The 24930-nt window shown below is 41.7% G+C and overlaps 1 protein-coding gene across 8 annotated transcripts in view; it reads left to right on the top strand.

Annotated features, from left to right (window-relative positions):
- The window catches only part of PKP4 (plakophilin 4), a 474949-nt gene that overhangs the window by 315402 nt on the left and 134617 nt on the right, over positions 1-24930 (top strand). For all 8 annotated transcript variants that reach the window (XM_077447646.1, XM_077447645.1, XM_077447649.1 and 5 more), the window contains exon 7: positions 9803-10367. In XM_077447646.1, the coding sequence (XP_077303772.1) occupies positions 9803-10367 (565 nt within the window). The remainder of the gene's footprint in view (positions 1-9802; positions 10368-24930) is intronic.

The following is a 24930-nucleotide window of genomic DNA, read 5'->3' as shown; positions in this document are numbered from 1 at the left end:
CCTCTTTCTCCCTTTCTCCCTCTCCCCACCTTGCCTCCCCTCCTCCCTTTTAAGGAGAAAGGGGAGAGGGGAAAGGAGAGGGAAAGAAAAAAGAAAATTTTTTTTTTTTTTTTGGGATGAGGAGTGTAAGGTATTATATTATATTGTTGTTTTATTGTATTATGGTACGGTTTTTTTTTTTTTTTTTTTTTTTTGGAACAAGGTCAATACACAATATGGCTCTTGGAGGAAGGAAGAGAGAAACGGAGAGGAGACATGGAAAATGGGAAAGGGGGGGGGATTGATATAAATTATATATACAGGAGAGGCTTAAGCTTTGGATAAATATAGAGATGGGTACATGTATGAATTTACAAACACAGGTGCAGCTGTGGATGTGTGTGTCCATACATGTATATGCAAGGGTATAGGTGTATATATGTAAAAGTATATACGTAGATGTGAATGGACAGACATAATTAACTTTGCCTCTACTATGGCTTCTGTCTCCCTTTTTTTTTTTTAACCCCCCCTCTCTTAAAAGAGCCATGTTGGAGTAGACACAATCTATGTGGAGAAGTAATAGGTGACAGTAGAAAACATGATATTATAAAAGACTGGCGGAGGGCACGGGGGAAGCTCGCCCAGGAGCAGCCAGGCACAACCACAAAACCCCATTAGGTAAACACTCATAATCCGGAGGGTCCGGAAATTGAGTGGTTAAAAGCAGTAGAGCTTTGAGATTCGTGGGGAGACCGTTGGTAAACGGCCAACCCAGGGATTGGTAGTGGGGGAGGGAGGGAGGGAGCAGCAGATTGGACGGGAGGGAGGGGGGCGGGAGGGGGTAGGGTTAGAGGGGGTTCTCCCCCCCCCCCCTTTTGTTTTTTTTTGTTTGCACCTTTACTTGTCTCTGCCTCTTTCCCCGAGAAGATATGGAAACTTTAAAAATAATGTCCCTGAATGTAAAGGGACTGAACGTCCCGGAAAAAAGACGAATGTTATTTCATGATTTAAAGAGATTGAAGATAGATGTAGCGTTTATTCAAGAAACACATTTCAGAGAAAATAATTTCTCTCTGCTGAGGTCTATGGGGTATCCAACGGTTTACCATGCACTTAACCCGATTTCCAAAACTAAGGGAGTCACCATTATGATATCAAAAACAGTAGCATGGAATCATAGGGATTCCATGATAGATGCAAATGGAAGGTATCTGTTTGTAAAGGGGACTATAGGAGGGGTAGGAGTTACATTAGCAACATATTATGCCCCCAATATACAACAAGACCTCTTTTTTTAAAGAGATACTTGACAAACTTATGGAATTCGAAGAAGGACAGTTGATTATGTGGGGAGACCTTAATATCCCATTAATCCCCAGTGAAGACACCTCATCAGGGACATCGTCAGTGACACCTAAAATAAGAAAGAGGTAATAACAGAAACAAAACTGGTAGATATATGGCGATTATTACACCCCAAGGAAAGAGATTACTCTTTTTTTTCTCCAATCCGCATAGAGTGTATTCACGGATAGATATGTTTTTTATTCCGCATAAACAATTATCCTCAGTTAAGGAAGCCACTATTGGTCTAATTACCTGGTCAGATCATGCCCCAATTTTTTTAAAATATAATTTAACAGGGAAAAAACATTTAACCTCTAGGATGTGGAAACTCAATGAGAGCCTCCTTCAGGATCCTTTAGTCCTGGAGGATGTCAGAAAGGAGATAAAATTCTTCTTTCAGGAGAACGAAGGCCCAGAAAGTTCCTTGGGAACAATCTGGGAAACGCACAAGGCAGTAATCAGAGGAGTATTGATTAAGCACGGAGCAAGGATTAAGAAGGAAAGAGAAACTAAGTTAACAGAATTATTAGTAAAAATGCAACATCTAGAAGCCCAACATAAACATGCCCAGAACTTAGAAGTTGAACAAGAATTAATAAGCACACGTAGGCAAGTTACAGATCTGCTACAGTACAGAGCTAAAATGGCAATTCAGATAGGACGTAAGTGTAGCTATGAATCCGGCAATAAATGCGGAAAACAACTAGCGAGAGCATTACGGGAAATACAATCCAAGACATACATACCTATAATTAGAAAAAAAGGTGGGGAGGAAGAACGAGTGCCAGAACAGATTGCTGGTGTGTTTGGCGATTTCTACTCCTCATTGTATAATCTGAATTTGAGGGCATCAGATCAAGCTAAGATAAATGAATACATAAGATCAAGCGAAATGCCGACTCTGACAAGTACTGCACAAGAGGAGATGGAATCCCCAATCACACTAGAAGAAGTACAAAACACGATAAAACAGATAAAAAGTGGGAAAGCACCTGGTCCAGATGGACTAACAGCCCAATATTATAAGACGCTTATGCCGGAATTATGTCCATATATGGTTAAACTGTTTAATGAAATAGGAGACATATCGACTTTCCACTCAGATACACTTAAAGCTACAATCACAGTGATACAGAAAGAAGGTAAAGACCCGAAACAATGTGGAAGCTATAGGCCAATATCTTTACTGAACGCAGATTTGAAAATATTTAGCAAATTATTAGCCTTGAGGATACAACAGTATTTGCCCTCTTTGATTCATCAAGACCAAGTGGGATTTGTCCCAACAAGAGAATCAAGGGACAATACTATTAAGGCCTTAAACCTAATACATACAGTCAACTCTACCGATACCCCCTGTATATTTCTGGGAACAGATGCAGAAAAGGCTTTCGATCGGGTGGGGTGGGGGTTCATGTTCTCGGTACTCCGACATATAAAGCTAGGAGGGAAAATGATGGGCTGGATAACAAGCTTGTATGAAAAACCTACAGCTCAAGTAAGAGTAAATGGAGTGGTATCTACATCTTTCCCAATAACAAATGGGACCAGACAGGGATGTCCACTGTCCCCTTTGTTGTTTGCGTTGACCCTTGAACCACTTCTATGCAGAGTAAGGCTCAACAGGGATATCCAAGGAATAACCATAGGAGAAACCCATAATAAAGTCGCAGCATATGCAGATGATATGCTTTTTACAGTGACGAATCCGATAATCTCGCTCCCAAATCTATGTAAGGAAATCGAGACATATAGTACATTATCCCACTTTAAAATAAACTGCTCCAAGTCAGAAGCCTTAATGATAGCAGTCCCAGAGAAAATGACGAGACTAATAAAATTAAAATATAAATTTAATTGGACGGACTATGGCTTGAAATACCTGGGAATAACGATCGCAACAAACTTCAATAAGATATATGAATTAAATTTTGTACCAGTATTGAAGATGGTACGAGGATGCCTGGAGAGATGGCACAGGGGAATACATTCCTGGTTTGGAAGAAATAATATAATCAAGATGAATATTTTGCCAAAACTCCTGTACCTCCTCCAGGCAATCCCAATGTTAATACCAAGAAAATTTTTTAGAACTATACAAACATTATTTATGAAATTTATTTGGGCAGACAAACAACCAAGGATACGGAGGACATTATTAATATTACCAAAGCAATACGGGGGATTAGCAACACCAGACATATACAAATATTACCAGGCAATACATCTAGGTAGATTACTAGACTGGTGTCGACATGGAGATCAGAAAATATGGGTAAAATTAGAGCAAGCACAATGTAGGGAGCTACTACATAGAGCACCTTGGTGCTACAGAAATTTGACCTCAGATACGAAGCTACACCCTACAATAGGACCCACATTACAGATATGCTACCATCTCTTAGCTAAGAATAAGATATCGACACAGAACTCCCCTCTAGTCCCTATATTGGGTAACCCCCCGATTTATACCAGGCATACAGAAAGGACCTTTTGATAAGTTGATTAAAAAAGGAATATATCAAGCTTCGCATTTCGTGAAAAAAGGTAAATGGCCAACAATGCAGGAGATGATAGATAGAAAAGGCCCTTTTCAATTAGATTTCTGGCAGGCGGCACAATTAGGACATTTTCTAAAAACAGAGATAGTGCCAGAGTTATTAGATCGAGACTATATGCCATTTGAGAAACTCTGTACGGAAAAGGAACCAATTACGCATGCAATCTCGAAAATGTACGCGTTACTGATTAAACCCGTAGAAAATTTTCAGGTACCCTTCTTTAGGAAGTGGGAAATAGACCTAGGAAGGACTTTTTCTGAGGAGCAGAAGAAAAATATGATACAATCAATTTTTAAAACAGCAACATGCACAAAACTACAGGAAACTAATTATAAAATTATCGCACAGTGGTATAGAACACCAGAAAAAAATATTTCCCTCATATATCAAAGAAGTGTTGGAGGTGCCAGAAAGAAGTGGGAAATTTTTTACATATATTTTGGTCATGTCCAAAAATTAAGAAATACTGGAAAGAGGTACGAGAGATCGCTCAAAAATTCAGTGAAGTAGAAATACGGGAGGACCCAGCAGTATTCCTCCTGAACTTGTCAGAGACCTCAGGAAATATAGGTGGGAATTCCATCCTGCGTCACTTGGTAAATACAGCCAAGTCATGTATAACACTTAGGTGGAAACAAATACAACCCCCCAGTGTGAGCATGTGGTTGAAGAAAGTTGAGGAGGTGAACAGGATGGAAGACCTAATATGGACAGCCAGGAAAAGAAGGAAAACTTACTTGGAAATATGGACACCATGGAACCTCTATATCTCCTCAGAGGAGGGAAGGAGACAGATCGATGCGATTTAAGGGGGAGGAGGGGGAGATATAGGGGAAGGAGATGAGAACTCCCCCTCTTTTTTTTTTTTTTTTCTCTCTCGGGGGGGGGGGGGGGGAGAGGAATAGGGGGGAAAAATATCAGGGGGGCAAGATGAGAAATAAGAGGATAACAATATAACTCTGGCCTGATTGGGAACAGTACCAACCTAGGATCAGACATGGGGTATGTGGGACTGAGAGTGAAGTCTCTGATATTGCCCCGATATATTATATAGATTACCATTAACCTAGCCTGCTCTCTCTTTGGATTTATATATTATATTATAAAGGGAATAAGAGGCTAAGGGAATAGAATTAATTGTTATGCTCTTTTTGTTTATTATGTATGAATATGGAAACACGATGTATGACTCTTAGATTGTTTATGTAAAATTCTATTCTTGTTTACTTGAGGAAAATAAAAATGGAAAGGGAAAAAATAAATAAATAAAGAAATTGAAGAAAAAAAAAGAGATCACTCACTACAGGCTCAAAGATCGCTCACTATGGGCTCTAGAACGGAGCATAACATGAACAGTGTGGTATTTGGAAGCTTAGATAAGAGGCACCAGACAGACCTCCATTTGAATCTGTATGAGTCTTCTAAGGGAGGATGGTGTCCTCCTTCTTCAAGGCAGTGCCCTATGCCCAGTTCCATTCCAGACCTTTACAACAAGACCTCTTGTTGGCTTGGAACAGAAGAGGACAAGCCCTGGATTATCCAATGTTCTTATCTCCTCCGGCACGCTCAAGCTTAAACTGGTGGTTGCAGGATCGGAACCTGCGAAAGGGGAAGTCCTTCCTCCTGGTAATTTGGTGAGTACGAACTACAGATGCCAGTCTCTCAGGCTGGGGAGCGACCTTAGAGGGGCTCACAGCTCAGGGGAAATGGTCTAGGACAGAACAGATCTTGCCCATCAACATCTTGGCTTTATGGGCAGTACGTCTGGCCCTATGGTCCTGGACGGAGCTTCAGGACTGCCCTATTGGGGTTCAGTCCAACAATGCCATTGCAGTTTCCTATATAAACCATCAAGGCAGTACCAGGAGTCGTTCAGCTCTGTAGGAGGTGAACCACATGCTAGCCTGGGCAGAGGGACATATGCCGATTCTATCGGCAGTCCATATTCCGGAAGCAGAGAACTGGAAGGCAGATTATCTCAGCCGCCAGCAGATCTGCCTGGGGTAATGGTCCCTACACCCAGGGGTGTTCCAGGACATTTGCCAGCATTGGGGATGGCCAGAGGTTTACCTACTGGCATCCAGGTTCAGAAACCAGCTACAGCAGTTTGTGTCCTCAACAAGAGATCCTCTGGCAATCGGAGCAGATACTGTGGTAGTTGCATGGAGCCAGTACTCCCTGGTTTATGCTTTCCCTCCAATCCCTCTCCTTCCACATTTGTTGCGCAGGATTTGGAGAGAAGGCCCTGGTTCCCAGAGATTGTGAGACTCATAATAGACAGGCCATGGACGCTTCCACGTTGCCCCGATCTACTGTCTCAAGGTCCTATATTCCACTTCAATTTACAGTCTCCAAATTTGACAGCATGACTATTCAATCCAGGGTGTTAAAGGACTGTGGCATCTCAGGACCAGTGGTGTTTACCCTAGTGAATGCTAGAAAAGATGTCACTAGGAAGATCTATCATAAGGTCTGGAAGACTTGGAACGCTTGGTGTGAAGCCAGAAAATGGCATCCTCGGAAATACATGATTGGGAGAATCCTGTTTTCTATGGTCAGCTGTGGAAATCAGATTGGCTTTGAGTGCAATCAGAGGTCAGATTTCAGCCCTGTCAGTATTCTTCCAAAGGCCTTTAGCCTCCCATACGCTGGTCCAAACCTTTATGTGGGGGCAACTCGTTTGCTTCCCCCCCCCCCCCCCCATTAGGTCACCTATGTGTCCTTGGGACTTGAATTTGGTGCTGTCTGTGTTACAAAAACAACCATTTGAACCTATCAAGGAAATTCCATTAGACTTGCTGCCTCTCTCAGCCTCGTTCGGTGGAGGAGAGACAATTGCATTCCTCGGACGTTGTCTGGACAGTCAAGGTTTATTTGTCTAGATCTGTGGAGATCTGAGCATCAGACTCCTTTGTTTTACCAAAAGGACCCAAGAAGGGGCAGGCAGCTTCCAAAGCTTCCATTGCCAATTGAGTCCGTCAATTGGTCATTCAGGCCTATGGTCTGAAACTCCTCCCTTTAGGGTGAGAGCTCATTCTACCAGGGGTGTAGGAACCTCCTGGGCTTTTCGCCATCAGGTATCTGTGTCTCAGATTTGTAAGGCTGCTACCTGGTCTTCAGTACACATGTTCAAAAAATGGTATCAAGTCTATGTTCGAACAGCCTAGGCTTCAGCTTTCAGCGGCAGTATACTGTGGGCTGCCAAATAAATAAGATCTGATGATGGCTATTTTTTTGGCAGGGTGTCTCCCTCCCCTCAAGGATATTGCTCTGGGACATCCCAGTAGGTAGTGGATGTTAGCCTAACTCTATGTCCCATGATGTATGAAAAAGAAAATAAGTATGACTATTTTTTTCATCATAATTGCATGTAAAATCTTTGAGTACACCATGGGTTACAGAGGTCTGAGGTACTTCCTGTTTGGGCGGGGTTATATGGGGGATCACTTCTGGTCTAAAGACCAATGGTTCTACCAGTGTCCATTCACCTGGAGATGAAGTATAACCCAGTAGGTAATGAATATTAGCCTCACTCTGTGTCCCATGATGTACTCAAAGGAAAAGGAATTTACAAGCAAGTATGACGAAAAACAATTATATTTTTTAGGTTGAAACTTTTGAAATAGATAATGAGGCCTTAGATGGGGAGATCTGCTCACAGAATTTTTTTGCACACACAAAAGTCATAAACAAGCCAAAATATTAACGGCAGCTTATGAAATTTGAAGCAATGCTTATTGCCTGTTTTTTATGGCCAATAGTGCTTCCAACTACTGTTTTAACAGCAAACACTAAACTTTTGCTTCAATTAAAAATGCTCAGCAGCTGTACAAAAGAAAAATAAGCTTTCACTGCGAGCCTCACCTCCCATACTTGCCTCCTATATGGCGTTGTCCCACACAGATTCATTGCTCTGTGATCCAACATTGGTTTTCTTCCAGGGTGAAAGACATTCAGGGGTTAATTTACTACAACAGGAGAGTGCTGAGCATTGTAGCCAATCCACTTCTCACGTCAGCTTGTCTCATCAAGCTTTGACAATAAACCCTAGAAGCTGGTTTCTGTGCAGGACTGCACCAGGTTTTGCACTCTCCAGTGTTAGTAAATCAATCCCACTGTGTGCCATCCAACCAATTTTCTGTGAGCCCCGAGAGTGCAGATTACACTGACCTGGGCCCACATTAGTTCTGGAAAGAATGATGCTTAAACTTCAATAATATGCTCTGTCTGAGTGAGGACTGCTAAGGCCAGAGCAGAAGAATCTGTCACATTTTGACTAGCCTGAAGGCTGCAAAATTTAAAGTGATATAAACCCCCAAAAAATTATGTTGCAGCTTATCAATCCATAGAAGTGGTGACGGCATTAATTTTCTTTTACTGAAGTTTACTTCCTGTTATTTTCACCTATTGATCCGGCCAAGTAGGTCTTAGTTTTCAACTTCCCTTACCAGACCAAGCAGTCTAGACAAAAGTGGCAGTTAGAGGGCTGAGACAAACTGATTAACACTGATAGGGGTAATTACAATGGTCATCTTCTATGCATTTATGTAAAACTTTTATCCCAAAAGGAACACCAAAGCTGTTCTGTAACTGCTTAAAGAGGAAGTAAACCCTGATGGGTTTACTTCCTCTCTGTCTCCCTGCAAAGGTAAAGCATAATGGACTACTATGCATCGCGCAGTAGCCCATTATGTGTCTCTTACCTGACACGGGAGCCAGCAATGTTACCGCTGTCCCCTGTAGCACGGAGCGTCCATCTTCTTCCAGGTATCGCTGCTCCGGCCACTCACAGCGCCGGAGCAGCAATGACGTCACTCCCATGCATGCGCACAGGAGCCGCCACTAATGGCATATTGCCATTAGCGGCATGCTCAGTGCGCCTGCACGCCGCTGTCTACAGCACATGCGCCGTAGACTGCAGTGCCTGTCTTTTTTTTTGTAAATATCTCCTAAACCGTGTAGGTTTAGTAGATATTTCTTGGACTTACAGATAAGCCTTAATCTAGGCTTACCTGTAGGTCAAAGTGGTTTGTAAGGGTTTACAACCACTTTTAAACTAGAATTAGACAGAACTTTTTTTTTTTTTCATTTTGGCCAACCCGTCAGATTTTTTCTTTTTTTTTACTTTTGCCATCTGTGTGCAGAGATTTGCCTTCACTTACTGTCCCATAGCCAAAACAGAAAGTCTGTGAAAATTACAGCAAATTTTTATGGGACTGTCTTGAGGGCCCCAGATCACCATAACTAGTGTCCCCATTGGAAGATTTCTTAGTTTTACTTTTCTGAGAACATCCCAAAATTTTGTATTTTCCTTCACTTTCAATGATAATGGTAAACGAAACAGAGGGTGAATCTCCCTAATGGGGACACGGACAGCAGTAAAATACTATTGGGTGTTCTAATCTGTCTCCACTCTGTCCAAAATATAAAAAAAAGTGTTAGTTGGAGAGCGGATATATTTTTTTTTTAGTCAAGCCAATCTAGATTTGCTAGTGCATTTGCCACTACCCGTTCTCCAGATTTATATAAAAAAATAAAAAAGTATCTGTTTTATTTCTAGAGCAAAATGAAACGGGAAGCAATATTGGCTCAGAGTTTTCGCAAGTTGTTTGTGGGCCATATGCTAAACCTCAAAGGCTTAATTTAGCTCTTAACCACACAGTTTATACTTTATGGTTATATACTGACATTCAATTGCAAGAACAGAGAATCATGAGATGAACAGACCTCTGAAGATCAGGAGCAAAGTAGTCAATCAAAGCAGAGCTAATTAGTAGCTCTGTGAGACAATATCCCACAACACAAGCATAGCTTGAGAACTGTACTGAAGTATAAAACATAATTCTAAATAGTTTATGCTGGTTTGTTTCTGCATTTTTATGTTTTTCGTTTTTATGCTGTTTTTCTTAAAGCCCTCAAATGCAATGGCAGCCAATCGAGCGGTTCGGAGAGTTAGTTCTGTTCCTTCAAGGTCACAGTCACCTTCTTATGTTATTGGGTCTGGAGTATCTCCATCTAGAGGCTCACTGAGAACTTCTCTTGGAAGTGGTTATGGCTCCCCACCTGTTACAGATTCAAGGCCACTTCCCACCGCCAATACCTACACTTCAACAACGTTGCCTTCTCAGAGAGCTGGTTCCCCCTACACAGTGCGCAGGGCCAACTCCCCAACAGGTGTACGAAGGATTGGGTCAGTCACTACGCGGCAAAACTCAAACCCCTCTAGCATGTCCTCATCTTACCAAACCTTGGGCACTTCTGTCAGAGTCGGCTCTCCACTAACATCAGATACACAGAACAGAGTGGGCTCATTGTCCCAAGCTCCTGTGGGATCATCATCTTCTCCAAAACGTCCAGGAATGACAGCGGTACCACAGCATATAGGAACTTTGCAGAGGAACCTGCATGAAATCGACCAATATCAGTCATATGATATCTACGAAAGAATGGTACCCTCACGGCCAGACAGCCTTACAGGTTAGTGCAAGAAAATATATAAGGCACTGCATCTGAAATCTGTTTAAGGGACACAACCTACCTGATGAGAGGCTCTAATTTTTATCCTGGCATTTATATTAGGCAGCTAGTTTCCCAATCAGCTAAATACCTAAAGCTGATACTGAAACGCCAAAAAACTTTGGCCACTGTGTTCCATGGTTTAAGCACTGCTTCTAAACTCACTGTAGATGGCATAATTTGCAGCATAAAAGGTAGAGTTACAGTGAATCATGTGACAAGCAACTGCACTCCTATGAGCAATAAAAGTATCTGTATCCGACTATACAGTTTAATCAAGATACATTGATTGGGCTTGTTTTACTTTAACATAGTAGTAGCAATATTTTCTATATAAGAATGGCAATTCATTCTATTGTTTTCTGTAGTTTTAGAGTGTGTTTACCACTTCAGCCCCGGACCATTTTGCTGGCCAAAGACCAGACCACTTTTTTGCGATTCGGCACTGCGTCACTTTAACTGACAATTGCACGGTCATGCGACATGGCTCCCAAACAAAATTGACGTATTTTTTAATTTTTTTCCCCACAAATAGAGCTTTCTTTTGGTGGTATTTGATCACCCCTGCAGTTTTAATTTTTTTGCGCTATAAACAAAAATAGAACTAATTATTTTTTACTTTTTGTTATAATAAATATCCCCCAAAAATTATATAAAAAAACATTTTTTTCCCTCAGTTTAGGCTGATACGTATTCTACATATTTTTGGTAAAAATAATCGCAATAAGCGATTGATTGGTTTGCGCAAAAGTTGTAGCATTTACAAAATAGGGGATAGTTTTATGACATTTTTATTATTATTTTTTTACTAGTAATGGCGGCGATCAGCGAATTTTATTGTGACTGCAACATGGCAGACATATCGGACATTTTTGACACATTTTTGGGACCATTGTCATTTATACAGCAATCACTGCTATACAAATGCAGTGATTCCTGTGTAAATGACACTGGCAATGAAGGGGTTAACCAGTGGGTGGCAGTGTAGTGGTTAAGTGTTCCTAGGGGTGTTACTAACTGTTGGGGGCTGGGCTTTCATTTAGTTTACACTGATCTCTGCTCCAATCACATGGCGCAGAGATCAGCGTCACTTGTTGCTAGGCATAACGGGGAGATGCTGTTTACAACGGCATCTCCCAGTTTAGCCACCCCGTGAGACGATCGCGGGTATGCCCGCAGCGATCGAGTCTGCGGGACCCGCACCCGGACTCACGGGGTCCCGCCGGTGCCCTCGCAATGGCAGGGCGCCATTTAAAATTGGACGTACCTGTACGCCAATATGCCTGCCCGTGCTATTCTGCCGACGTACATTGGCGTGCACCGGTCGGGAAGTGGTTAAAATAATATTGTATTCATGATTATGCTGTTATCCCCTGGGTGACATGACCTCCCCATGCCACCCTTGGCCCACGTGAAGTAGGTTGAATGTGCATCTCCCAACTTAGGAGTTGATGAAACTTGTGTGCGAGTCTTCAGACTACATCACAGGGGAGAAGGTGAAAAAATGTCAAATAAAATATATATATATATATATATTATACACATACATACACACAGTGGATATGAAAAGTCTGCACACCCCTGTTAAAATGTCAGGTTTCTGTGATTATTTTTTTCAGGTACTTGTATAGCGCCGTCAAATTGTACATTCACATCAGTCCCCCTACCCTCAAGGAGCTTACACTCGAAGGTCCCTAACTCTCATTCATACAGACTAGGGCCAATTTAGACCGAATCCAATTAACCTACCAGCATGTCTGTGGAGTGTGGGAGGAAGCCGGAGTGCCCGGAGGAAACACACCCAGGCACAGGGAGAACATGCAAACTCCAGGCAGTTAGTGTCATGGTTGGAATTCGAACCAGCAACCCTTCTTACTGCTAGACGAAAGTGCTACCCACTACACCACTGTGCTGCCCCCAGTGTTGTAAAAATGAGACAGTCAGTTGAACAACAAACTGAAATCTTTTAGGTGGAGGATATTAAAAATAAAATATAGTTAGTTATATAAGTGTGCACACCCTTAAACTAATACATTGCAACCCCTTTTGATTTTATTACAGCACTCTTGCACTATTACATGGCACATTTTGACTTGGCAATATTTGCCCACTCTGGAAAAACCCTCCAAATCAGAATGTGGGGGCATCTCTTGTGCACAGCCCTCTTGATGTGCAGTGTTGTTTTTGCACCAAACATATCTTTTGGAATTATGGCCAAAAAGTTCAACCTTGGCTTCATCAGACCATAACACATTTTCCCACATGCTTTTGGGAGATTTCAGATGTCCTTTTGCAAATTTTAGCCAGGCTTGAATGATTTTCTTCGTAAGAAAAGGCTTCCGTCTTGCCACTCTACCCCATAGCCCAGACATATGATGAATATGGGAGATTGTTGTCACATATACCACCCAGCCAGTACTTGCCATATATTCCTGCAGCTCCTTTAATGTCGCTGTAGGCCTCTTGGCAGCCTTGTTTTCCCCAGTTTCCTTCTTGTCTTTTCATCAATTTTGGAGGGACGTCCAGTTCTTGGTAATGTCACTGTTGTGCCATGTTTTCTCCCCTTGATGAGTGTCTTCACTGTGTTCCATGGTACATCTAATGCTTTGGAAATTTTGTACCCTTCTCCTGACTGATACCTTTGAACAATGAGATCCCTTTGATGCGACTAAGAAAATGCCAGGAAAGACCTACTAGAACAGCTGAACTTTATTTGGGGTTTATCAGAGGCACTTTAAATGATGGCAGGTGTGTGCCGACTCCTATTTAACATGAGTTTGAATGTGATTGCTTAATTCTGAACACAGCTACATCCTATTATAAGGGTATGCACACTTATGCAACCCCATTATTTTAGTTTTTAATTTTTACCTCCCCCCCCCCCCCCCCTAAAAGATTTCCGTTTGTTCTTCAATTGAATTGTATAGTTTATAGGTTACATTAAAGGTGGAAAAATTCTGAAATGACAAAATCTTTTTTTTTACATCACAGAAACCTGACATATTAACAGGGGTGTTTAGACTTTTTATAGCCACTGTATATATGTGTGTGTGTGTGTGTATGAGATGGATAGATATCTATCTCTCGATATATATATATATATATATATATATATATATATATATATATATATATATATATATATATATATATATATATTATAAAATGAGAGAGAGAGATAATATTTTTTTTTAAGTTCTGCTTTTGTACCTGTGTTCTCTTCTCTACATCTCTTCAAAGTCCAGGATTTATAAAGCTTGTCTGAGCTGTCAGAAAAATCCAATTGGTGTAGCGTTAAAATGAAGAAAAAAAAAGAAAAGGCCTGTGTGGGAATAAATTGAGACTTACCCAAGATTCCTCCTTTGGTACCTAGGCATGGGTGATTTCACCATCCTTTCTGGCGAGATATCTGAGAATGCAGAATACCCCAAATCTCACAAGAAGACACGATTGTGTCATGCTGCAGCACCTGCTTGTGAGAATTGGGGTACTCGGTAATGGCCGCAATCTCCGTGAAAAACATTGGCATCCCTTACGTTAACATTCCCCCACAGGTTTATCTCAATTTTGTATGACTTTGTTTTTTTACCACCACCCTATATATAAAAACAAAAAAACAAAAAAGATGACCATGCTTGATAGTACAGGGTCTGCTTTAATGTGAACAATATCTGGTGAGGTCTCTTTGTTCCTGTATGTATTATGCAATTTCCTATGTATAGGTTTATGCATGTTTTGATCTTCCTATTCTTATTGCTGATTAAAAAACTGAACTGTCAGTTAAGGCTAACCATACAAGCATAGATTTCACAGGGCTAAACAAGAGAAATTGTGTACAGTAAGATTTCTTCATCCATGCTAAACAGCTTGGATGGAGGAGTCTTTGTTGCCACAGTTTGAATACCTGCTCCCATAGGTGTGTGCAGCTTATTGCATTAGGGTGCGCACCCCAAAGCTCAAACGCAGCTTCATCTGAGTTCATTTACAAACTGAATCATAGTAAGCTATGCTTCAGTTATGAGTGAACACAGTGAGTGTGTTCACTGTGTTCATATAGAAAAGGAAGGTGCTGGTAAATTACATATTTACTAGCCCCTTCCCCCACTCTCCATCCTGAAATATCCTCAGCAGTACCTACAGGGAAAGGAGGGAGACCATCAGCACTGCGATGCTGGGGTACCAACACGGGGAAGCCCGGGCAGTAGGTGGTATCGGGATTGCACATGGTGATTAGGGTGTGCCCAGGCAGGCATGGCACACCCTCTGCTCCTTTGATTGCTCAGTTGAAATTTGTTGAGGTGGACATCCAGCTTATTAGTTGTAAACCCTTCCATATACCCAGTGAAGTGACTTGCATTAGGTGATAGAGATATGAAACAAATCAGGGGTAATGCAGCCTCATAGGACAGTCAAAGGAGAGTAAGAGCTACAATCTTTAACTAGACACTGATAGAAGTCACAAGACTGCTATATACTGCTGATGAAAAAAGGTATTTAGCATTTTTTTTTTCTTTTCTTTTTTACTAAAAAAAATTGCATTTCCATGTTTTGTGTACTGCGTGAGACCAAATATAACGAATGCAGGGTTCTGGGTTTAGTGACACTTTAGTTGAACAAGCTGAAGTTGGATGCTGATTGAATTCTATGCAAAGTTTGCACCAGATTTTGAACTCTCCAATTTTAGTATATCATCCTTTGTGTTTACCTGTGGTTATGTGCATTCAGTTTAGCTGTGTGTAGAGAAAATAGAATTGTGTATGTCAGGGCCAGATTACATACTCTGAACCCATCTAAGTGTAAATGTAGGTAAAATCTTGGAAGATCTTCAACTATGAAGCTCAAAGTTTGTTCATACTTCCCAGATCATTTCTCCTGTGTTAAAATAAACCGAAACGCAGGAGACTTGTGTGAATGTAGCCTTACAGTAAAGAAATGTGATGATTAGGATTCTGCGCCTTCCCTTTAAAATGTCATTCTGCATTCTATACGACCTTCCAGTATTGTGCCTCGGGCGAAAATGTACAGTACTTTCAAATCATAGCATCTTGTCCTAGATGAAACAATTATCCTGAAATTCAGATCAGAAAAATCATGCCAGGTGGGAACAGCAATTATCAATAACAAATTGCCCAATTTCTGCTTTCTATTTTTTCACGTAATTGCTTTTAGATGAATAGTATTTTCACTTGAGGAAATAATTTGCTCTACGTTGGCCAGGAATAGGTGTTTAAATGTAAGAACCACATGTGCATGGTAATAATGCTGAAACAGTTTCTTGAAAGGCAGGAGCCATATAAGGTATAGATTTAGCATGTTTAACCACTTAAGGACCGCCGTATTGCCAATGTATGTCATTACAATGGCACAGGCAGGCACAAGCACGTACATGTACGTGCCTGCCTTCCAGCGGGTGGGGGGTCCAATCGGACCCCCTCCCGCTGGATACCGCGGTCCGGTTCGCTGCAGGAGCGATCCGTGATGAGGGGATGGCCGTTGGTTTCTGGCCACCCCCTCTCGATCGCTCCTGGCCAATGAGAAGCTTCCTCCCACTGTGTATTGTATACACAGGAAGGAGGAAGTGATATCATTCTCCTCGGGGCGGTCTTTTTGACCGGACTACGAGGAGAAGACAGAAAGTAAGTGTGCACCAACACTACACTAACACATAGGTACACATAGGTACACAAACCCCCCCCCCAGTCACAGTGTCACTGATTGCATTGATCATTTATTTACTGATCACTGCATTCAGTGCCAGTTGTAAAAGTAAAAACTGTCAGGGCAGTTAGTGTTAGGTGCAGGGTAGCCCCCTATCACCCCCCAATAAAGGTTTAACCCCCTGATTGCCCCTAGAGTTAACCCTTTCACCCCCTTTTGCCAGTGTCACTAAGCAATTATTTTTCTTATCGCTGCATTAGTGTCACTGATGTCGCTAGGTAGCTAGTTATTTTTTTAGGTTCACAGGCAGGTTTTTATAGCGCTAGGTACCCCGATATACTACCCAATAATAGTTTTAACCCCCTGATTGCCCCTAGTTAACCCTTTCACCCCCTTTTGCCAGTGTCACTAAGCGATCATTTTTCTGATCGCTGCATTAGTGTCGCTAGGTAGCTAGTTATTTTTTTAGGTTCACCGCCAGGTTTTTATAGTTTGTAGACGCTATAACTTTTGGGCAAACCAATAAATATACGCTTATTGACATTTTTTTTACTAAAGACATGTGACTGAATAAATTTTGCCCTAAATGTATGACTAAAATTGAGTTTATTCGATTTTTCTTATAACAAAAAAAGAAAATAATTTTTTCTCAAAATTTTCGGTCTTTTTCCATTTATATCGCAAAAAATAAAAATCGCAGAGGCAATCAAATACCATTAAAAGAAAGCTCCATTTGTGGGAAGAAAAGGACGCAAATTTCGTTTGGCTACAGCATTGCATGACCGCGCAATTACCAGTTAAAGCAGTGCAGTGCGAAATTGTAAAAAGACCTCTGGTCCTTAGGCTGTTTATTGGTCCGGGGCTGAAGTGGTTAAAGTGAAATGCAAACTGCTTAGCCCCCTAAAAACTTCCCAACTCATGGATGGTTGACACAACAATGCTTAAAAGAATGCAGGCCTTTCATTTGTAATGGCAGTGGAGACCAGCTCTTTTTTTTTTTTCCATTCAAAACACAACCATGCGTTTAAAACAAGAACCTTTTACCATTATTATCTGTACTGCTACCACAGCTTTGCAAAGGCAGAATTTGTACAAATTATAAAAACATTACCTGGATTCTGTTTTTAACTAAAGTTTCTCAAACCCACATAATCCAAACTTGCCTTGAGAGTTTAATAATAAACGGTGTGTGAAAATCAAATAAATGGTGTTGCGCTATCTTCAAAGGTTAAACTAAACTAAAGTGCCTAGTGCATAAGTGTGTATTGAGAATAGTGCTAAACAGCAAGCTAGCAGAGATCTCTGCTAGCTTGCTGTTTAGCACTATTCTCAATATACACTTATGCACTAGGCACTTTAGTTTAACCTTTGAAGGTAGCGCAACACCATTTATTTGATTTTCACATACTATTTTTGGGGGTAGGGTATATACCTCTGTCGGTGATCTGCTGCAACCTACCCTTAGTGATAATTTATGCCCTTTATGGTAGCGCGGGGATACTCTAACCCAGGGATATGCAATTAGCGGACCTCCAGCTGTTGCAGAACTACAAGTCCCGTAAGGCATAGCAAGACTCTGAGAGCCACAAGCATGACACCCAGAGAGAGAGGCATGATGGGACTTGTAGTTTTGCAACAGCTGGAGTTCCGCTAATTGCATATCCCTGCTCTAACCTATTCTACTTTAATAATAAATGGTGTTTAGATAGTACTGACAATCAATGTAGGACTTTACATACTTTAAATTCACATCAGTCTCTGCCCTCAAGAATCTATCAATCTAAGGTCCCTATCTCACATTCGTACATACTGGGGCCAAATTAAACAGGAACCAATAATCCCATCAGTTTGCCTTTTGGATTGTGGGAAGAAACAAAGTATCAGGAGGAAACCAATGCAAGCACCGGGGTGAAATGCAGACTCCATGCACATATAATTGATGATTAGAGATGAGCTGAATAGCTCACCCACCGAACATGCAAACAGGCAAAAAATTAGTTTTGAACACCGTTAAAGTCTATTGGACATGAACATGAAAAATCAAAAGTGCTAATTTTAAAGGCTTATATGCAAGTTATTGCCATAAATTGTTTGGGGACCTGGATCCTTCCCCAGGGAACATGTATCAATGCAAAAAAAAAGTTTTAAAAACCCCCATTTTTTTTCGTGATCAGTGATTTTAATAATGCTTAAAGTGAAACAACAAAAGTGAAATATTCCTTTAAATTTTGCATTGATACATGTCCCCTGGAGCAGAACCCAGTTCCCCAGACACTTTTTATGACAACATCATGCATATAAGCCTTTAAAATGAGCACTTTTGATTTCTCCCATAGACTTTTAAAGGGTGTTCCACGGTTTTTCGAATTTGCCGCGAACACCCCAAATTGTTCACTATTCGGCGAACAGGCAGATACCCGATGTTCGCGTCAAACTTAAGTTCGACTCGAACATCGGGCTCATCCCTATTGGTGATAACTCAGCCAGAGAAACAGAACGTTAAACCACATGGATACTGAAAGCAGATCTACCCTCCCCACTTGTGATATACACTATATTGCCAAAAGTATTGTGACACCTGCCTTTAAACGCACATGAACTTTAATGTCATCCCAGTGTTAATCTTTAGAGTTCAGTATTGAGTTGGCTCACCCTTTACAGCTTAAACTCTTCTGGGAAGGCTCTCCACAAGATTTAGGAGTGTCTGTAGGAACTTTTGACCATTCTGCCTGAAGCACATTTGTGAGGTCAGACACTGATGTTAGACAAGAAGACTCGCAATCTCCATTCTAATTCATCCCAGAGGTGTTCTATCGGGTTGAGGTCAGGACTCTGTGCAGGCTAGTCAAGTTCCTCCACCCCACACTCGCTCATCCACATTATTGCCAAAAGTATAGGGCCACCCCTCAAATAATTTGGTAGAGGGGTGATTATGGTGTGTGGTGGTTTTTCAGGGATTGGGCTTCACCCAGTGAAGGGAACTGTTAAGGCGTCGGCATATCAAGATATTTTGGACAATTTCATGTTCCCAACTTTGTGGTAACAGTTTTGGGATGGCCCCTTCCTGTTCCAACATGACTGTGCACAAAGCAAGGTCCTTAAAGACATGGATGAGCGAATTTGGGGTGGAGGAACTTGACTGGCCTGCAACATAGTCCTGACCTGAACACGATAGGAAACCTTTGGGATGAACTGGAGCAGAGACTATGAGCCAGGCCTTCTCATCCACATTAGTACCTGACCTCACAAATGCTCTTTTGGAAGAATAGTCAAACCTTCCCATAGACACACGCTCAAACCTTGTGGACAACTTTCCCAGAAGAGATGAAGCTGTTACAGCTGCATGGGTGGGCCAACGCAATATTGAACCCCACAGACGAAGACGGAAATGTCCCAATACTTTTGGCAATATAGTGTATATGGAACCTGGTGGCAGTAAATTCAACAGAACTCCAATGAAGATCTGCCGAATTGAATTTTTGACTTTGTTGTAATAAACCTAAATGTTTACTTGCTAATTCTTAAGATGTAATGACTATACCAGTTTTCTTTTTTAGGCTTTCTTTACTTTCACATGGCAATTCAGCTAGTGAGTTGTTGTTTTTTTTAACAGATCAAGCTGTTCTGCATTTGTAGCAGTTAGTGTTATGACAAACCATTTACAAATGACAGGGGGGCTTTTTATTTATATAAACCCTTTAGCCTTAAAGGGGGAGGGGGAAGTGTTACTGTAACTGTGTAATTGCAGTGTGAGTTGGCATTTGGCTTTAATCTAAATCAGCTAGTCCAGCTAAAGCTCCCCCTTCCACCCCAGGCAAAAGTATTGGGGGTAGCTGCTGCTCCCAACTATGTATATATTATACCCAGATGCAACTATATAAACAAGAAATTGAGCTGCGTGTTCCAAATATGTGCGACCTACTGTATATTAACCACTACAGCCCCGGACCAATAAACACCTTAAGGACCAGAGGTCTTTTTCCAATTTCGCACTGCGCTGCTTTAACTGGTAATTGCGCGGTCATGCAATATTGTACCCAAACGAAATTTGCGTCCTTTTCTTCCCACAAATAGAGCTTTCTTTTGATGGTATTTGATTGCCTCTGCGATTTTTATTATTTGCGATATAAATGGAAAAAGCAAAAATTTGGAAAAAAAAATATATTTTCTTCTTTTTGTTATAAGAAAAATCGAATAAAGTAAATTTTAGTCATACATTGAGGGCAAAATTTATTCAGCCACATGTCTTTAGTAAAAAAAATGTCAATAAGCGTATATTTTTTGGTTTGCGCAAAAGTTATAGCGTCTACAACCTAGAGTACATTTTCTGGAATTTACACAGCTTTTAATTTATGACTGCCTATCTCATTTCTTGAGGTGCTAAAATGGCAGGGCAGTACAAACCCCCCCCCCCCCAAATGACCCCATTTTGGAAAGTAGACACCCCAAGGAAATTGCTGATGGGTATGTTGAGCCCATTGAATATTTATTTTTTTTGTCCTAAGGGATTGAATAATGACAAAAAAAAAAATAATTTTACAAAAAGTTGTCACTAAATGATATATTGCTCACACATGCCATGGTTATATGTGGAATTGCACTCCAAAATATATTCCGCTACTTCTCCCGAGTATGGGGATACCACATGTGTGGGACTTTTTGGGAGTCTAGTCGCGCACGGCACCCCGAAAACCAATCACCACCTTCAGGTTTTCTAAGGGTGCAAATTTTGGATTTGACTCCTCACTACCTATCACAGTTTCGAAGGCCATAAAATGCCAAAATAGCACAAAACCCCCCAAAATGACCCCATTTTGGAAAGTAGACACCCCAAGCTATTTGCTGAGAGGCATGTTGAGCCCATGGAATATTTTATATTTTGCCACAAGTTGCGGGAATATTACAAACTTTTTTTTTTTTGCACAAAGTTGTCACTAAATGATATATTGCTCACACATGCTATGGGCATATGTGAAATGACACCCCAAAATACATTCTGCTGCTTCTCCTGAGTACAGGGATACCACATTTGTGGGACTTTTTGGGAGCCTAGCCACGTACGGGACCCCGAAATCCAAGCACCGCCTTCAGGATTTCTAAGGGCATACATTTTTTATTTTACTCCTCACTACCTATCACAGTTTTGAAGGCCATAAAATGCCAAGATGGCACAAAACCCCCCCCAAATTACCCCATTTTGGAAAGTAGACACCCCAAGCTATTTGCTGAGGGCCATGTTGAGACCATTGAATATTTTTTTTTTTTGTCCCAAGGGATTGAATAATGACAAAAAATTTAAAAAGATTTTTTTTTTACAAAAAGTTGTCACAAAATGATATATTGCTCACACATGCCATGGTTATATGTGGAATTGCAACTCAAAATATATTCCGCTACTTCTCCCGAGTATGGGGATACCACATGTGGGACTTTTTGGGAGTCTAGTCGCGCACGGCACCCCGAAACCCAATCACCACCTTCAGGATTTCTAAGGGTGCAAATTTTTCATTTGACTCCTCACTACCCATCACAGTTTCGAAGGCCATAAAATGCCAAAATAGCACAAAACCCTCCAAAATGACCCCATTTTGGAAAGTAGACACCCCAAGCTATTTACTGAGAGGCATGTTGAGTCCATGGAATATTTTATATTTTGCCACAAGTTGCGGGAATATTACAAACTTCTTTTTTTTTTTGCACAAAGTTGTCACTAAATGATATATTGCTCACACATGCTATGGGCATAAGTCAAATTACACCCCAAAATAAATTCTGCTGCTTCTCCTGAGTACGGGGATACCACATGTGGGGGACTTTTTGGGAGCCTAGCCACGTACGGGCCCCCAAAAACCAAGCACTGCCTTCCGGATTTAAATATAAAATGCTACCAAAAAAACTGTTAGCGATCGCAGGGATCAGGCCTGACTCTGCGATCGCTGCAGTTATGTGTTTAGTGTTTTGTAAGTGACAGTGATCGATCGGTACTGCACTTGGGTGGGTTGGGCAGAGGGGCAAAACGCAGGTGCTAGCAGGTATCTGGGCTGATCCCGCTAACAATGCGTTTTTTTGGAACCCTGAACTGCTGGGGACGCTAGTATAGATCTGATCAGATCGGATATTGATCTGTTCAGATTCTATACCACTACAGGAGGTTTATGCTTTGCGTGTGGGTGTTAGCGGTACTGGCACTAACCTAGCGCTGCCTGGGGCGACGCAGACCCTGACCCTAAAACCTAATTATCACCCGCCGGGTGATCAGGGGGTTAAACCTTTATTGGGTAATAAATGGTGGGTGCCCCGATGCTATAAAAAGCAAACTAACCAGAGTCACCCGTAACACTTATACGGTGATCAGTGGTGAAAGGGTTAACTAGGGGCAATCAGGGGGTTCACATTTTTATTAGGTAGTATATGGGGGTCCCTGGCACTATATAAAAACCTGACGGGGAACCTAAATAACTAACTGGCTAACCAGCGTCACCAGTGACACTTATACTGTGATCGCTGGTGAAAGGGTTAACTAGGGGCAATCAGGGGGTTAAAACCATTATTGGGTAGTATATGGGGGTACCTAACGCTATAAAAACCTGGCGGTGAACCTAAAAAAATAACTAGCTACCTAACGACACTAGTGACACTAATGCAGCGATCAGAAAAACGATCGCTTAGTGACACTGGCAAAAGGGGGTGAAAGGGTTAACTAGGGGCAATCAGGGGGTTAAAACCATTATTGGGTAGTATATCGGGGGAACCTAGCGCTATAAAAACCTGGCGGTGAACCTAAAAAAAAAACTAGCTACCTAGCGACACTAGCAACACTAATGCAGCGATCAGAAAAATGATCGCTTAGTGACAGTGGCAAAAGGGGGTGAAAGGGTTAACTAGGGGCAATCAGGGGGTTAAAACCATTATTGGGTAGTATATCGGGGTACCTAGCGCTATAAATACCTGGCGGTGAACCTAAAAAAATAACTAGCTACCTAGCGACAGTAGCGACACTGATGCAGCGATCAGAAAAATTATCGCTTAGTGACACTGGCAAAAGGGGGTGAAAGGGTTAACTCTAGGGGCAATCAGGGGGTTAAATCTTTATTGGGGGTGATAGGGGGTTACCCTGGACCTAACACTAACTGCCCTGACAGTTTTAACTGTTACAACTGACACTGAATGCATTGATCAGTAAAGAAATGATCAATGCAATCAGTGACACTGTGACTGGGGGGGGAGGGGGGGCGATCGGGGGGGGTTTGTGTACCTATGTGTCAGTGTAGTGTTTTGGTGCACTTACTTTTAGTCTTCTCCTCGTAGTCCGGTCAAAAAGACCGCCCCGAGGAGAATGACATCACTTCCTCCTTCCTGTGTAAACAATACACAGTGGGAGGAAGTTCGTCATTGGTCAGGAGCGATCCAGAGGGGGTGGCCAGAAACCAACGGCCGTCCCCTCATCACGGATCGCTCCTCGAGGGAAACGGACCGCCGTATCCAGCGGGAGGGGGTCCGATCGGACCCCCCACCCGCTGGAAGACAGGCACGTACATCTACGTGCTTGTGCCTGCCTGTGCCATTGTGATGACGTACAATGGCAATACGGCGGTCCTTAAGTGGTTAATATAAAGTGCTAAAGCTCTACCGTACAATACCAATACATACGTCGCTCAAACAATATAAAAAAATGAATGAATAAAGAAATCTGTGTCATATTTAAAAATGCAGAAAAATAGTAATAAAAAATACGTCTGTTACCCTGTCACTTCTGCCATTTGAAGGGCACGCTGGCTCCATAGCGGCACAGAGCAGTGGCGCTCCTAGGGGAAATTGTCGGCAGGTCATTCTAGGTTCCAGGCAAGGCTCTATACTTATGTGTGCATTTTTAATAAACAAATGCGTTGCGCTATGATGGCCTCTCTGGTTTATGTCTTATAATTGAATATGAGTATACCAGCAAGAAGCAGTAGACCTACTGAGGTATTGAAAAATATCCTGAGTGCTATTTGACTTTTGTAAGTGAAGGGCCAAACGAATACATAGACTAGGACTTTAAATATACCCCACCAGTGTTCTATGAACAGCGTTAAACCACCAATAATATGGAATCCAATATTTAAAAAATGGCTTTCCTTTTTTGGTTTATTGATGCAAAGTAGACATGAAAGCGTCTATCTACAAATTTTGTGAATTTCTCCACTTCAGGACATTTGAAGCGGTTTTCATGTATCAAAGAACACTACTTGATCTGTAAATAACCTTAAAGTGGTTGTAAAGACAGACACTTTTTAATCTTAATGTATTCTATACATTAAGATAAAAAACCTTCTGTGTGCAGCAGCCCCCCTAATACTTACCTGAAGTCCATCTAGATCCAGAAATGTTGCACGAGAGACTCGGCTGTTCAGGACTCTCCCTGCTCATTGGCTGACACAGAAGCGTGGCACCATTGCCTCCCGCTGCTGTCAAAGAGGAGAGGGAGGGGGTGGGGGCCCGGCCACAGCTCCGTGTCTGAATGGAAACTGAGCTGTGGTTCGGCTTGGGTGCCTCCATAGCAAGCCGTTTGCAGTGGGGGCACGAAACAGGAGGGAGGAGTCAGGAGCACCGAAGAGATACCAGAGAAGAGGAGGATCCAGGCTGCTCTGTGCAAAACCATGACACAGACCAAGTAAGTATAGCATGTTTATTATTTTTAACAAAAAAAAAAGACTTTAGTATCACTTCAACATAGGTCATCGTATAATGCTGTCTGGCCTTGAATGCACAGAAAGTAAAGTGACATTTAGTAACTATTGATTCTGCAGAATGACTGGCTCCTTTAACCAGAGTCCCAGATAGCTGAAAGAAACCCTTTAAGATAAACAATGAACAGTCTCTGGTT

This window comes from Lithobates pipiens, unplaced genomic scaffold (genome assembly GCF_037356315.1).
Source record: "Lithobates pipiens isolate NorthernLeopardFrog02 unplaced genomic scaffold, aLitPip1_a1.2 Scaffold_22, whole genome shotgun sequence".
Classification (NCBI taxonomy): domain Eukaryota; kingdom Metazoa; phylum Chordata; class Amphibia; order Anura; family Ranidae; genus Lithobates; species Lithobates pipiens.
The sequence above is the reverse complement of the archived record's forward strand: the minus strand, read 5'-3'. Positions and strand labels throughout refer to the sequence as shown.